Below are 16,502 nucleotides of genomic sequence, written 5' to 3' on the forward strand. Positions count from 1 at the left end.
ACAAAAACAAAGATACACGACGAGCAGTGGCGAGAAGGTCAGAGCAGAAGTGACGGATGATTGAGTGATAGCTCCTGGTGTCTTCCAATAATGCTAAACACATTTTGGGTCTGTCTGTCTGTCGGCCTGCCTCGCTGCCCACGGCCTTCAGGCTCTGCTCGGTTTCCCGTGATACATGACCAGCACACTGAGGCAGTAAGGGGTTTGTTTTTACTGTATTTGATCTATACTGTATCTCATAGAATGACCTTAATAGAGTTCACGGCATCACTGTTTTATAGAGCGCACACAAACAAAGAAAAACAATGCGTTAGTTACACTATGCAACCATGTAAAATGCATAATGTTTGCCCAATGCCCCACGGTGAATAGAAGCTGCATTGCACACATATGGACACACACAGTTTCATGATTGCGTTGTTAAAGTCGATGGGTTCTGCACCGGAGGATCCTGCATGTCCCGCAGCACCCGACGCAAATGTGGCAGGTGCAGGATACATTGACCATAAAACAGACGGGAAGCTGTTGGTTGGCATGAATACAAATTCACTTATGGAATTATGTCATGCATGCAAACGTCCAACTTTCCAGTCAACTGAAAGCCTTTAAAGGAATGCAGAGAATCATGTTAGGTGACGGTTTCTCATCTGCTTCACATTCACTTCCTATCTGACTGTTTATTTTGACCTTTTTGGTTTACTCATGCTCTGGGTCACATTAAATGTTCCTTTAAATGCCAGTAGGTTTAAATAAAGTTGACATCACTAATCCAATCTGACCTGTAAACAAAGGCACCTGTGTGTTTCCGCATCTAGTTATGACTCTGTTATCAGAAGGAACAACAGGAACCACCTGTAGAGAAACGGAGGCATGATCTACAGCATTTACATGCACTTCTCTTTCTTTTTAACCTTTTAAAGGTATTTGGTGAGGCTTATTATTAATAACTCATGTATTTTAATGAGGATAATAACTTTATTCATTTAGCATATTTCAAATCATTGTTTCACAAATAAAAACAATAATATTCTTAGGTAGCTTAAAAAACTGCTGTGTAACTGTATTTCTCAAGACCGACATGTGTCTGGAATAGAATTACACAATACAGAATATTAAATATTAAAGGCAGACATTTTGAACTTTCTCTCTCCCTCTACCCCTACATGCTTTTCTTCCTCTTCTGCCCCTTCCCTCCTTCCCAACTCCCTTCCCTTATATTCCTAAAATTCCACGACCTGCTCCTGACACCATAAACTAATGATCTTCTTGTTTTCCCTTTCCTCTACCTGTGGTCAACCCATCTCTTCATCCCTCCATCCGTCTGCCTATGTCTCTCTCTCTCTCTCTCTCTCTCTCTCTCTGTCTGTCTGTCTCCCTCCCTCGCTCCCACCAGGTCCCCCAAGGATACGGCCCATGAAGAACATCACGGCAGTGGCAGGAAGAAACTCTTTTATAAATTGCCGGGTGATTGGGTATCCTTACTACTCAATCAACTGGTACAAGGAGGGACTTCTGCTGCCTGATAACCATCGACAGGTGGGGCTTTCTACACTTCTGCTCAAAGACAATATGCACAGAGCTTTTTTTCCTTTCCTGTGTATAGAGAGTTGTTTGTAGACCCATAATTCTGACCTTATAGTGCGCCCGCCAGCTCACTTGGAGGCGTCCTGAATATGAAGGCTGCGGGGTTCAGCTTTTGTTGTATGTTTTTTTCTTTTCTATCCGGTACATGAAGGCAAAAGTCCCAATAAATGGTCTGTTTCACAACTAAATATATATACACATAAACAAAATATACATGGAAAAACCTTATTACCAAAGAATTAGTTATTGTTTTTTGTTAGCCAGTATCCTTAAACACCTTTGAAGGTTTTTTTTAACCATGGCATGGCTATTGGTTTGCATTACTAATGACATGTACATTTGTATTCCATGAAACATTTAACATGTAGTTAGCATAGTTTTACATAACATTATGAAATAACCCATACATGCTCTCAAAGTTATACAAACCAAAGCTCAAGCAAGCACATACAGACTTTTGCTGCCAGACACGCAATGGTAATGGCCTCTGACTTCTATAGTGCCTGCGAGTCCCTTTTATTGCATCGTATATTATACATTACAGTATATTATGTTTCGCTATGAAGGCACAAGTCAAATCAAAGGGGCTTCTACTGCATCATTGTTTTAATAATAGGATTCGCTCAGTTTTTACATTCACAGCCACGTCAATTATCAAGATGAGGAAACGTGTAGCATTTCTGCCTCTAACAATGCTGACGTCTGTTCAGGTGGTGTACGAGAACGGGACCTTGAAGCTCAGCGATGTTCAGAAGGGGATGGACGAGGGGGCCTACGTCTGCAGCGTGCTCATCCAGCCGCAGCTGTTCATCACGCAGACCGTGTATGTCACTGTCAAAGGTCGGTTTCAAAGTTTCTCCTATTTTTACTCGTTGTTTTCCCTCCACAAAATGTAACCTGGATGGCCTTACACAAGAGCGTACAAAAACGTGTGTAATTGGTGTATTATATTGCAATAATCTTAATCCACTGTGTATGAAATAATGTAGAATTCAAATTTTTATGAAATGTTTCACTGTCTCATAAAAGGCAGAGGAAACAAAGTCATTGTTAAAGGGATGCAGAGTGAGTACGACTGCTTTGGAGCAGGAGGATGTTATTGTAACAGAGGGAGAGGAAAGAAGAAAGCTGTATGCATTGCCTCTAATAACCCCTGATTAAGGGGCGGAGTGGCCTAGTGTGCTCTCTCAACCACTCAGCAATTACATGGAGCAGGAGTGCTATTGTATAAGATTTGCGTGCGTGTGTGTGTGTGTTTGTGTGTATTCTGCATGTCAGTCTGTTTGTTATTTTGCTCTGCTCTGTGCAGCAAGAGCATGACATGTTTGTTTTAGGGTGTCGTCGAGTGTGACTACGGGTTGTGATTGTGTGTTTCTTAACATTAGCAAGTGTGTGGTAGTTGGTGGTCTTTGTGGAGACTTATCCTTGCACCTACATGTATGTGCATGTGCGTGTGTACGTGCACTTTGCATTCACATGTGCGGGTGCAGGTATGTGCTTGAATGTATGAATGTGTGCTCGTCAGGTCTCTGATTTAATTAGATGAATTTTAACGAGGCCCAGATTAAATCCCCCAGATGTCTCAGCTGTACCCCCCCCCCCTGTACTCCAAAACCACCGCCATCACCTCCGCCGGTCTCCATGGCAACGCCACTCTTCCCCCTGTGGATGAGGCTCTAATTAGAGCAGCTATTATGAGCTGGCTTTAGCAGGGCAGGGCGGGGTGGAGTTGAGGGGTTGGTAGGGGGGCATCAGTCGGCTGCAGAGTGGGTAGTGGGCTGGCTGGCCCGGCTGCAGCAGTGGTGGGGGTCCAGGCTTAGAGCACAGACTCAGGAAAGCAGGTTCATGATCACCTGCAGTCTAAGAGTCTAATGAACCAGTTGTTGACCAGTCAGACTTCCAGGTGAAAGAGATCCAACTGTGTTTTTGTCTCCCCCCTCTGTTTCTCCCTCACTCCACCTCATTCACTCTCCCACCCCATGTCCTCTCGTTGCCCCCCAATCTTCAAATCTGTGTGTCTACCCAAATTCTCCTGGGCCTCACATCTGACTTTCTCTCTCTTCTTCGATCCCTCACTTATTCATATCTGCCTCAAATCTCTGTCTTCACCTTTTACTTACCCTACTCATTTATACAACCCCGTTTTCCTTTTTTTCCTTTTTCTTTATATCTATTCCCTCTCTGCCTTATTCTGTCTTCTCTCTATCTACCCTTTATTTCACCCTGTTGCCTGTACTTACCAATATCTCCCCCACTCGCCTTTTCATCATACATTTCCTCGACTTGATCCTTCTGTTCCATCTGTTTTACTCGTCTCCTTTTATCTGACTACTTCTACTTTGTCCCTGCTACATTTCTATTTCCTCTCCCGTCCTCTCCACACATCGTGCCCTCCTTCACTCACTTTCTTCCACCTCTCTTTCTCTCAGTTCCTCCACTCATCCAGCCATTTGACTTTCCTCCGACTTCCATCGGCAAATTGATGTACATCGCCTGCGTGGTGTCGTCTGGAGACATGCCCATTCGCATCACGTGGCGCAAGGACGGGCAGGAGATCGTAGCCTCCTCGGGCATCACCATCGACACCAAGGAGTTCATGAGCTCCCTCCAGATCTCCAAGGTGTCGCTCAAGCACAACGGCAACTACACCTGCATCGCCAGCAATGACGCTGCCACTGTCAGCACAGAGAGGCAGCTCACAGTCACTGGTAAGACAGAACAGGTGTGAGAGGTCAGGAAATATGAACGGGATATTTAGAAATGGGTTGAAGGGGAAAGTAAAAGGGTTATTTCAAAAGAGCACTGCGGCGATTTAGTGTTTAAAATATGATGAAAATATGGGCAAAAATTAAGCAGCCGAGGATTTGATGGAAAATAGTTGAAAGCACAGCACATGAATAATGTTACAGCATTAATATAACTGTCAATATCTGAGGGTCCAAAAACAAACACAATATTTCTCCTGTGCAGTTTGAGTAACAAACCTTTTCCTCTTCCACCAGTGCCTCCTCGATTTGTGGTGCAGCCCAACAACCAGGACGGGATCTATGGGAAGGCAGGGATCCTGAACTGCTCTGTTGATGGATACCCTCCTCCCAAGGTCATGTGGAAGCACGCCAAAGGAACCGTCGGTACAGAACCCATCATTCATTCTTCACTTATAAACTGTGATGTGTAATAGTCTCTCTCGAAACTCAAGTGTTGCCGGCTGCTGCAACATAATCATCTGTTCATGTATCCCCTCTCTCTTTATGTTCAGCAGGGATCGGGAACCCGCAACAGTACCACCCTGTGCCTCTGACGGGCCGCATCCAGATCATGACTAACGGCTCGCTACTCATCAGACACGTCCTGGAAGAGGATCGCGGCTTCTACCTGTGTCAGGCCTCCAACGGGGTGGGCTCGGACATCAGCAAGAGCATGGTTCTCACCGTTAAAAGTGAGTTGACTAACCTCGAAAAAGGCTAATGTATCGGAGTGCGACCATTTTTCACGGGGGAAGAGGATTCCGAGCGGGGCCATCTAGGAAGCTTCAGTGCTCCTGATTTATCTGTACACGCTTGCAAACCGTGTCGAGCCAATGAGCCAGCTCGCACTGTGCTCTGTGGGCATAAACACACACACACACACACACACGCACACACACACACACTGTACACACCCAGGGATAAACTGGTGGAGCTAAGGTGAATGTGGACATAAGAGGAGAAAAAACTGTAAGTGAGGTGTGTGTGTTTGTTTAAGTGTGTGTGTGTGTGTCCGCATGGTAAGCAATAGGCAATGAGAAAGCGAGCAACTGAGCGATTGATCTTTTGACTCTTGGGATCTGTCTACAGACAATCAAAAACACTTTGAGCTTAATCATTATCTGCAATCAATCTCTGCATCCTGCCCTTTCTGTCAGTAACACCCTGTGTGATGCAATGTGAAAATGTACATGCACACACACACACACACAAACGCACGTGACTGTGAACATCAACTAAGACAGTACGTGAGTCCAATATCCTTTATATCAGAGATGAGAGATCTTAAAGCTTAATTTCTGGAACCTTTTGACTCGTGCTCATGCAGACAAACACATAACCAGGTGCGCATATAAACATGAACTAGTTTCACTGTGTTCTACTACCTCAGGGTTGCCTCCTCTCTCTCTTCCTCTCGCTCTTTCTGGTGTTAGTGTTATTGATTGAACCGTTCCTCTCCCCTGCTTCCCTCAATTCTGTCTGTTTCGCTCAGCGGAGAGGGAGGAAAAGAGGGAGGGTGAGATGAATAAGTGATGAAAACAAAACAGCAGAACCCTCCTCAGATCGATAATGTGTGTGCGCGAGTGTGTTTGTGCGGATGAGTGTGTGTCTGTTTAGCCCGGAGAGCGTGAGTGATTTTTTGTGTAGAGTTTACACGAACGGGGGAGTGTATCGTTTCTGCCTCTTCATTCACCTAGACCCCAATGTTAACTATTGGAGAATGAGAGAGGAGGTTTATTGACTTTACCTCATTGACCATAGCTCTTCATTACTCTGCTGCAATGGAACTTGGCCACTCCGAGCTCCACCTCTTTAACTACAAACCGCCCAGCTCTTCTCTCCTCCGCTATTTCACTCCATTCTGCCTTTTCACTTATACTCAGCTTATTATCTACTTACTTGTTTCTTTTTATCCATCCCCCTTCCCTCTTCTATCAGACTCTGTCATCTAATATCCCTCTCATCAATATGATTACTTTCACTGTACTTCCCCTCCCTGTGTCCTCCCATTCTCCTCCTCTCACACTCTGTTTCCTTTCTCCTTCCAGTCCCGGCGATGATCACCAGTCACCCCAACACCACCATGGCGAAGAAGGGTCACGTGAAGGAGCTGAACTGCACCGCCAGGGGAGAGTGGCCCATCATCATCCGCTGGGAGAGAGGCGACACTGTCATTGACCCTGACCGCAACCCCCGGTACTCCATTACCACCAGTCCCAACGAGAAGACCGACGAGGTGTTGTCTACACTCAGGGTAAGAAACACTTATCTAGTGGTTGAAATCAGAACGGAGCGGGTTCATGACTCTTACTCTGTTGACAGATAGATTGTCAGTTTTCTCGTTTTTCTCTGTTTGGAGTTCTGAGTCAAGGCGCAGCTTGTAAAGCTCACTCTGGTGTGAGCTTTTATACGTTGGTTGCCATTAGGTGCATAGAAAACGAGTGAGATTACAAAGAATCCATTAACATCAGTCGGCGTGTTGCTAAAGGTTGATACCAATCATGGCCAATCACGTCAGATCTTCCAATTGTTGGACATCTGTTCTTCCCTCTGTGTGCAAGTTTGAATATATAGTTCCAGAGAAAACATTAAATCCACTGTTTAAAGAATGTATATATTATAAGGCCTCATGGGGGCAGTGGAACCGGGGTTGGAGCTGGACATCAACTAACCAGTGTCGTTGGTTCGATTCCCTGCTCCTCCACTCTGCATTCTGAGGTGTCCTTGGGCTAGAGACTGAACCCCAAACTGTGCCGTCAGTGTATGAATGGTGTTCTGATAGAAAAATGTGCTGCGTGAGGTGGTGTATTCATGTGAACAGGTGAATGCCGATTGTACTGTAAAGAGCTTTGAGTGGATGATAAGACTGGAAAAGTGCTGTTTGATGACTCATCCTGCACTCTGGGGCTTTTACTGATTTTGCGCCCAATGATAATGCCTCCTCAATGTTGCAGCTCCCTCCCTGTTACTATAAATTCTGCCTGTTACCAACTGGTGCACAGGAACCTACACTGTCTGATACATCTGCAAGGAGTACTTGACAATGGAGAGCTGGCTGTTGTCCTTGTTAAGCTACTACTTACTAAAATGGCTACTTTAGACCGCAATAACGACTATATATTATTTATGACAATTTTGCCCGGTATTCTTTTTTTTTCTTTATTTTTAATGAACATTCTTAAATATGTGGAATTAAACGGAACTTAGGAATAAATTGTTTGGTTCTTGCATGAATGAGGTTTGTGTGGTTACACCCTTACTAGTCAAAGTAACACACACAACACAGAGGGTCTGTAGAGCAAAGTGCGATTTTAGGTTTTTGCATGAATGCGAAAAAGTTAAACCCCCCAAAAACAATTAGTGCACCAGTGGACTAGTGACAATCCCTCTACTGGTGCTCACCTACTACTGCATGGCGATTCACCTAAATACAGAACAGGCATATTGGAGGGAATAAACTCTCAATCCTCCAATTCACAAATCTGTACTTCACTTAGTTTGTCTTCACCGAGTCAGAGCTATTTGTCTCTTTGACATTTTCTCTATCTATCATTCTCCCTGCAGCTAAAGCCAGCCGAGCGTGAGGATTCAGTCTTCTTCTCCTGTCATGCCATCAACTCTTACGGAGAAGGACGAGGCCTTATCCAGCTCACCGTGCAAGGTAAACCACTCCTGCACAGATGCATGTAGGCTGCCATCTCTTCATACTGATAAAAACGACACAAATCTGTGCTTCCCACTTTACCATCCAAATCGGTCTTTTTTTTGCGGCTACCTTTCCCTCCATTTCCATTCCTCCCTCTCTTTGTTCACACCCTCTCTTTTAAACCCTCAGAGCCCCCAGACCCACCAGAGCTGGAGGTGCGAGAAGTGAAGGATCGCAGTATGAACCTCAGGTGGACACAGAGATTTGATGGGAACAGCATCATTACTTCCTATGATATTGAGTATAAGAACAAGACAGGTGAGTTAAAATATTTTATTCCTTGTTTTTAGGAAAATTAATAAGTATAGCTGACCTTAAAATAAAATCCTACACTGATAATGTTTCTTTTCTGTTAGCTGACTGCCAGTTTCAAATTAAACAATGCAAAAAAAATGGATAATTGAGAAAATACAAATCATTTAATTTATCAAAAGTGTTTTTTGAAGTGGGAAAATGACAATTATAAATGAAAAACAACACTTGTCAATTTTTCTCCTCTTCTCTGTCAGATACCTGGGAGCTGAAGCACGCCACTCGAAACATCTCCCCCTCCAACAATCAGGCCAACATTGTGGACCTTCACCCCGCCTCCGTCTACAGCATCCGCATGTACTCCTACAACGCCATCGGAAAGAGCGAGGCCAGTAAGGAGCTCACCATCAGCACAGAGGAAGCGCGTAAGTAACTTGACATCACTGATAATTTTTTCATATGTATGTGCAATTTGGTACAGCTTGATTGAATTCATGGGACGGGGGATTATCGGGCCTTGGCGGAGGTATGCACTCTTCTGAGGGTCATTCTCGTTTTCCTATGTAAATGTGAGCAAATGTGCTCTTATCCTCTTCTGTCTGTGGTGGACACTGACATCTGTCCTTGAATAAGCTTTTTGTACGAGAAGTCTACTTCATTGGAAATGGAAAACAAAAATCCTTGAAAATTGTAGACCAGAATAATTTAGGGTCGTGAAACATGAAAGCCACAGAATATGTTTTCGACAGCAGCAGACTTCCACCACTCAACATCTCTGTCTGTGTCTCTCTCTCTCTGCAGAGCCGGACGGTCCTCCAATGGAAGTGATCCTGCAACCTGTGACCTCTCAGAGTATCAGAGTCACCTGGAAGGTAAAGCATCAGGACTATTAAAACCCTCACCTTTTTGTCCTGATCCATGTTCAGTGTATTGAGTTGACCATGCACGGTATGAAAGATCAATACAGTCTGATGTGAGCATTGTCCCCTTTTGTTACATCTGTCAGGCTCCCAGGAAAGAGCTGCAGAACGGCGTGATCCGCGGTTACCAGATCGGTTACAGAGAGAACGGCCCCGGTAGTAACGGCCAGTACAGCATTGTGGAGATGAAGGCCACTGGAGACAGTGAGGTCTACACGCTGGACAATCTGAAGAAGTTTGCTCAGTATGGCGTCGTCGTCCAGGCCTTCAATAGAGCCGGCACAGGGCCCTCGAGCTCCGAGATCAATGCCACAACATTGGAAGATGGTGAGAGTCACAATAAGCCACACATGTACAACATACAGTATCTCAGCAGACCCACCTTTGATAAGAAGGTGTTAACTTTTTTTTTATATATATAAATGTCAGAAATCCTGAGCTATTGACGCTTCATAAGCATTTGCCCTCAAAGGTCCAAGACAGCTTGAAACAATTGTTGGCATTATGAGCCATGTTCAATACATATATGTAGATTTTCTATAAAATGGCTAAGCAATATATTATATTAAAGCCATATTCTATGTATTTCATCAAAGAAAAGTCACAAAAGTCACAAGTTAGTTTACAGTTAAAAAAACAAACACATTTAAGTGTGCGGTATCTATTTAAGTGACCAGCAGCACTAACAGAAATACAGTAGGTTAAACAGCAGGATGCATTGCACACAGGGGAAGAGTAAACTGTGATTCCTGTGAAATATCAGCCTCCTTCTGTTTTGGCTTTGATTCGCAGTTACTGCACTTTTTTGCTGTTGCAATTGTTCTTTTTTGCTGTCTCACTGTCTGATCTGTGTTTTGTAACCTACAATGACAACTTTCCCTCTCTGCTCTCAACGAGAATGAATGCTGGCAGCAGGAATTAAAAACTCTTTTTTTACAAACCTCAAGGACACACAGTCTCAGAGACACATTCAGTAGCTCTGCAGAGAGGTTGGAGTGATCCATGTGGAGGTCTTGCCATACAGTGTGTGACTCAGGGGGCAGATGATCTCAATGTTGAGGGACTGAATAGATGAAATAAAGAGCCACTGACTTAAACACAAATGCACTCAGGGAGCAAACACCTCTTCCTCTGCTGCACAATCCTGCATCGGTGAGGCTGTGAGTTCTTTTGACGACAGCCTGTCTTTTCTCACTTTTACAGTTTCAGAAAGAAAGCTGCAATCAACAATAACCACAGACCAAGCAGGAACCCATTCCACTGCATACTATTAAACCAAATCCACTGGATCTGTAGAAGTATAGGACAAGTGTTATGTGAGGTTTGAGGCGTCTTGTGGGAGAGATGGAAGGGGTGGGTGCAAAGCAGTGAAATCGTGGGACAACTGACTTCTGCATTGTCCTACTGGAACTCATTTAGTTTGTTTGTGCATCAGCCTTGTCCCTCAAAGGCTTCAATTTACAAAGCAATAGAACTTCTCCTTTTAGTCATTTCATATTAAGCAATATTTTCCAAGGAGGCTGCATTCATCGACTTTGGCCTCTGAGGAGCAGAAGACATCCAAAACAAAATATTTTTGATATGTTGATTTATCTTGATAAAGTACATCAGGCACGCTGAGGGAACTTACTACGCATGTGTGTTAAATTCCGTGCAGCTTGATTGAATTTAAGGCGGCTGCTGGGCCTTGGGGGAGATATCAGTGCCATTCTAGTTTACTTTTTTGGTTCGGAGCTGCCGACAATCTGTACGCCATGAAAACACAATTCTTCAATACACGCCATCTTTATCAATCTCTATCATACATCATCCCCCCCACCACAAACACATAAAGCTAAACACACACACTCACGCACAGGCGCACAAATACATACAGTACGTCACGTACTTGTCCACACAGTGAGCCGCTGGCAGAGCTCCATTAGTCCAGAGCAGACAGAGCCCTCCAATCCTTCCCCGTGGCTGTCACCGTGGCGACAGTGATATTGATGGCCATTATGATAATAGTGATAACAACAAGCATACTAAAAATAATTATAATTAGCATGTCTCTCTGTCCGTCTCCCTCTCTCTCTCTTTCCCTCTGCAAGCTTCCTGCTGTAATTATCCACAGCTGAGCGCATTGTCTCTCCGCTCCCTCTTTTCATCTTTTTCTGCCCTTCCCTGGCTCCCCTTGCTTTTAACTCTTCCCCCCTTCCTCCCTTCTTCCTCTGCCCCTCACCCCCCCCCCCCCCCCCCCGTCTCCTCCTCTCCGTTGCCCCAGTCCAAAAGCTGCCTTTCATTTCGTTTCTGTGTTCCCAATCTTTTATTTTTCTCTTCAAACGTATGCACTCCGTCGTGTTCATTTAAGGCATCAACAGATTTTTTTTAACTTTTTATTAATCGACCGTTTATTTATTAGACATAAGCCCAAATACAGACCATGTATTTGGTTCAAATACTCTTTCAATTCCTCTCATGTAAGTGTGACTCATGAGCGATATGTTCTAACACCTTCTAATTATTTTATTTTGGAGCCGTAAGGTTTGTTCATGCAGAACCCTGTTACCGTTTTCTAATCCTCCGCTCCCTCCCTTCCTCCGTCCTCATCCCCACCTTCCCTCTCCACCAGCTGCAGAGAAATTCCCCCTGGTGGACTTGGCCCAATCCCTCTCTTTTCACCGCTCTTGTCTTTCAGCCGGCTCTCTTCCTCTCTTCCTGCCCCTCCTCTCACAAGTTGACTTCTGTTCATCCTCAACAGTGTGCGTTATTCAAAGCTTGAAAGGCTAGCGGTCAGCGGTAGCCAGCAGAAGAGACACCTGGGCCGGGTGGGGACAGAGGGGGGCTTGTGCACGGGAAAGAGAGATGCTGGTTGTAGAGATGGTCCTATACATCAGGCTGGATTCATGTCATGGGCTTTTTTATCTATCACTGGCCTGTTTACTCACTTCAGGTTTGATATGGAAATGCCTCTTAGGGTTTCAGCGAGGCTTTACTCATTTAATTATCTATTTCTCAGCCTCCTCAACAGAACTAATGTTGAGGAGACAATGGCAGCCTTTGCATTAATGTGAGAATCGAAATCTAAGTTTTCATAATAAACTTTGTGAATCGGGTTTCAGGGCAGTCGATGCAAACTCAAACTGTGCAGCTACATTTTCCAAGAACTTCTTTGGAGGCGAAATCCGTTTATTCTGACACTATGAGAGGAACAGTAGATGAACGATATCTGAAACATCAAGCCCCAAAGAAGATCCTCCTGTCAGTTTTTTCCATCGATGGAACCCGTACACAAATCAACAAAAATATGCGGGTATTTTATGCTACAACATTAAACTTATGAGTAAACATGAAAACATAAAATCAGAGATGCTAACATACAGAACATCGGAACTATCCAAAGTGTCACATAAATCTTTTATGAAGAACAACAAAAGAAAGGGGGAGTCGAAGCCTGAAAGACTTTGTGTAGTTATAGCGATCAATAGGACAAATTGGACTCTGCTACATATTTTATTGGACTGTTACCAGCATTGTTACATTAAAATGTGTAAAGACTGATGACAAGACATTCAGATGATCGGGTTTTTAATATCTCATTCAGTATGACTATCATATAGTTTTCAATGAAGAGCTCGTACAAGCTGATACAGAATATGCTGTATATGGGATGTTGTCATGTGATATTGTTCCTCCAGTTTATCTGTGTATTCAGCTCAATCATCCAGAGTTGGGATTTTCTTTTACCTTTCAATGAATGGACCTGAAACTGTGAAATATTTACTGTAAGGATAACTGCAGATACAGGCTTTAGATAACTTGTCTGACCTTTTCTCCCCTCTTCTCTCTCGCCCCTCGTCTCCAGTGCCCAGCCAGCCGCCTCAGAACGTGCGAGCCATTTCCGTAACATCAGACGAGGCAGTGATCACATGGGCGGAGCCGCCCAGACTGACACTGCACGGAGTACTGAAGGGATACCGCGTCGTGTTCTGGGCGGTTTTCCCGGATGGAGGTGTGTCTGGTCATCTCACCTATGACACCATGACTGGTAACTAGCTGGTGACCTTGCTCTGAACATCCCTCTTTCATTTTTGTCTCGCAGAGTGGGGCGAAATGCAAAACATCACAACCACCAGAGAGCAGGTGGAGCTCAGGGGCCTGGAGAAGTTCACTAACTACAGCATCCAGGTGCTGGCCTACACCCAGGCTGGGGACGGAGTCCGGAGCAACGTCCTGTACATCCAAACCCGTGAAGACTGTGAGTACAACATGTTGTCGCCCATAGGTTTTTCCTTTTTTTAATTCCCGGAGAGACTTTTGAAAATAAATACAAAAATTAAACCATGGTAGCCTTGATCCTTCCAAACAGGTAATCACAATATTAAACAGATCTACAAGTATATGTGATTTGCCTTCACCACATCTTTGGGGCAGGTCCACGGGTTTCTCTTCCTGGTTTAGGCTGCGGTGTGGGAGGCAGACAGCCGGGGGGGGGGGGGGCTTTGTAAGGTTGAGGTTGCTGATTAAAACCTCTTTGTGCTCTGATGTGCCATTACCAGTGCTAATGAGAATTAAGAACCCAAAAAGTGTGTGCGTATGATTGGTTAAGGAGCCTAAGGGTGTGAGTCTGTGCATGCGGATATGTGGAAGGATTGTGTGCATGCGCACGTGTGTTCATGAGCTATTGTTTGTGTGCAAGTCTCGCTCAGCACCCGGCACAAGGAGAGGGATTAATTCTTTGTGGCTTAGAAAGAATTAATTTTGTGCTTACACTGTCGGGCTGTGGATTACATCCGTATCCGCCTCTCTTCTCCCTCCCTGGGGCCAGGCAGAGGAGGAGGCAGGCGTCTGGAGATGGCGAGAATGAGGGAGAGAGGGGAGCGGGGGAGATACGAGATTTTAAGAAGTGCATTTCAGAGAGGGCCTTTATTCTCTTATTCTCACTCTATCTCCATTTTATGAGCTGGCCTCACTGAAATAGCTCTTCAAATATATGTAATGCGTTAGTCTCTGAGTGTGCTTGTGCACGTGTGCGCCCGCGCGAGTGTGTGTGTTTGTCAGGGGGCAAGCTGAGTGTCTCCCGTTCCCTGATGAGGGTTGACACTGTGTCCAGGGGCAACCTCTTCACATACTGTATGTTCAACGCTCTCTGTCTCTCTCTGTCTCATCCTTCCCCTTTGCCCTGAGTTCTCTCTGTAGCATATGGAAAAGTGTTTGCAGTGCAATTGTGTAAATAGCCAATTCTCCGCCTGCCTCTTTCTGCCTCTGTCTCCCAGACACACAAAGACAGTAGGAAGAAGAATGAAGAAGACAGATTCAACATTCATTTTTTGTGATGCTCTTTCTAAGGGCTTCACACTGCTGGGGTCACAGCATTTGGCCTTTTTGAAAATGGCCAGTTGTTTTTATGAGTGTACAGGTGTTCATTTAAACAGTTATTTAAGTGAAAAGGTTTTGTCTGGAAGAATCAGGGTGATCTGCCCACAAAAAACAAATAAACTAGTCAATGGTGGTAAACCTGAAGATATTAAAATTGTTATCAAAGAAATTGAGAAAAGCAGAAATAAATTGCACATGATTAGTAAGATTAGATTTAATTTAAAGTCGATGAAAGTGAACTACAAACACAGACATTTGCCAACTCAATTGTTCATGATCGCAATGATTTTCATAGCAGTTTTTAATTGAAAATGAAAGGTCCCTCCACTAAGTCTATTACTTTTGTCACAAGCAGTACAGAGTTCAATCACTGCTGATACGTTTGAATGGAAACAAGAACGAGGCAGGTTAACAAACTTCAGATAAGTCAGATAATTGAGGAAATAAAGAGCACGAACGAATACACAAAATCTACCGGACGGGTGATAACACGAGGATGTGCTATGGGTCGGGACAGAAGCCAAATCTGCTGAGGATCCGCATCAGGAGGGCAGACCCCAGAACATTGTTTCACTTTCTGAAACATTGAGAGGAGCGTTTTTCAAAGTTTTCCTCCATTTCTCAGGGAATAATTCATGTATCGTGATGAAAAAAAATCAATTTGCTGCATATCAAAATCAAAATCCAGATCCAGTGAATTTAAGTGTGGCCTCATTCCTTTACTGAGTGCCCTTCTAGTATCACTCTGCTCGCCTTTGTTTGCTAATATTAAGTTAGTTGCCTTGTTTTACCAAACATTTATCTTTTTGCACTGAAGAAGAATTTTACTGGTATTCGGCGTGCAGACTAGGAACTAAATGTTATACCAGAGCTATAGAATGAAGTAGTAAATAATTAGTATAGAGTACCAGTAATTTAAGGGTCAACTGCTGCAACTGGACAACTAACCAGTGGACAAATTTACCAGTCCCCCTTAAAGCGTTCAAGTCAGTATATTTATGTGCAGGGAAATCTAACTGGTTCACATTCTTCTCCGCCCTCTCCTTCTTCTCCCCTTCATGATTCAGACCCTGGACCCCCAGCTGGCATCAAAGCTGTGCCCTCCTCCGCCAGCAGTGTGGTGGTGTCCTGGTTACCCCCTCACAAGCCCAATGGAATCATCCGCAAGTACACCATCTACTGCTCCAGCCCCGGGTCAGGCCAACCGGTGAGTTGGAAAGAGGGGTGCACAGGGTTTCAGGGGTGGGAGGCGGGTGAAAAAGGGAAAGGGGAAGATTATTCAAACGTGACTAGTGATGAAGGAGATGAGATCCATTTTAAATGTAGGATAAAGCCTCTGCTGCTGGATTTATATGATGCTAAGATAAAGAAAATTCAGTTAATCATGACGTTGTTCTGCATTTGTGAATGTGTGTGTGGTCTAGTGCTGCAGTCTCAGCAAGATGTATGTGTGTGTGTGTGTGTGTGTGAGTGTGTGTGTGTGTGTGTATGTGTGTGTGATGAGCTCTCCTCGTACCGCAGTGTGTGCATGCAAACTCAACCTCCAGCTTAATTTGCATATCTGCGTCTCATCACGTTGCCAGGACAACCTCATCTGTTCATCAACGAGGGCCGAAAAAACAAGCCGACAGCAAACACACACTCTCACTTACACACAGCCACGCACACACATACACACAAATATATATACGTACACACTCATATATATGGATCACACCAAGCGTGTAGAGTTACATACATATATGCAACTCATGTTTTTATGACATGATTGAATGAGTGAATTCAAAAGCAAGAAATATATCCTGCTCGCATACACACACACAAACACATGCACACACACACATGCACAATATAAATGTTCCTATCTTGAAATATACGTGCGTCTTCTCCTTAGTCTCCCTCATTCACAAATCACTCTCTCTCTCCTTTTCTTTT

General features: G+C 44.2%; 1 protein-coding gene across 2 annotated transcripts in view; it reads left to right on the forward strand.

Annotated features, from left to right (window-relative positions):
* dscaml1 (Down syndrome cell adhesion molecule like 1) overlaps positions 1-16,502 on the forward strand; it is an 81,929-nt gene that overhangs the window by 51,329 nt on the left and 14,098 nt on the right. The window contains exons 7-20 of one of the 2 annotated variants that reach the window (XM_062386488.1): positions 1,394-1,536; positions 2,295-2,424; positions 4,014-4,292; positions 4,587-4,715; positions 4,844-5,023; positions 6,380-6,585; positions 7,896-7,992; positions 8,167-8,295; positions 8,547-8,714; positions 9,091-9,161; positions 9,296-9,536; positions 13,054-13,200; positions 13,291-13,446; positions 15,635-15,774. In XM_062386488.1, coding sequence (XP_062242472.1) covers positions 1,394-1,536; positions 2,295-2,424; positions 4,014-4,292; positions 4,587-4,715; positions 4,844-5,023; positions 6,380-6,585; positions 7,896-7,992; positions 8,167-8,295; positions 8,547-8,714; positions 9,091-9,161; positions 9,296-9,536; positions 13,054-13,200; positions 13,291-13,446; positions 15,635-15,774 — 2,216 coding nt within the window. Of the gene's footprint in view, positions 1-1,393; positions 1,537-2,294; positions 2,425-4,013; positions 4,293-4,586; positions 4,716-4,843; positions 5,024-6,379; positions 6,586-7,895; positions 7,993-8,166; positions 8,296-8,546; positions 8,715-9,090; positions 9,162-9,295; positions 9,537-13,053; positions 13,201-13,290; positions 13,447-15,634; positions 15,775-16,502 lie in introns of those variants that run through there. The other variant, XR_009920521.1, reaches the window with a different exon arrangement.

This window comes from Platichthys flesus, chromosome 4, assembly GCF_949316205.1.
Source record: "Platichthys flesus chromosome 4, fPlaFle2.1, whole genome shotgun sequence".
In the NCBI taxonomy this organism is placed as follows: Eukaryota; Metazoa; Chordata; class Actinopteri; order Pleuronectiformes; family Pleuronectidae; genus Platichthys; species Platichthys flesus.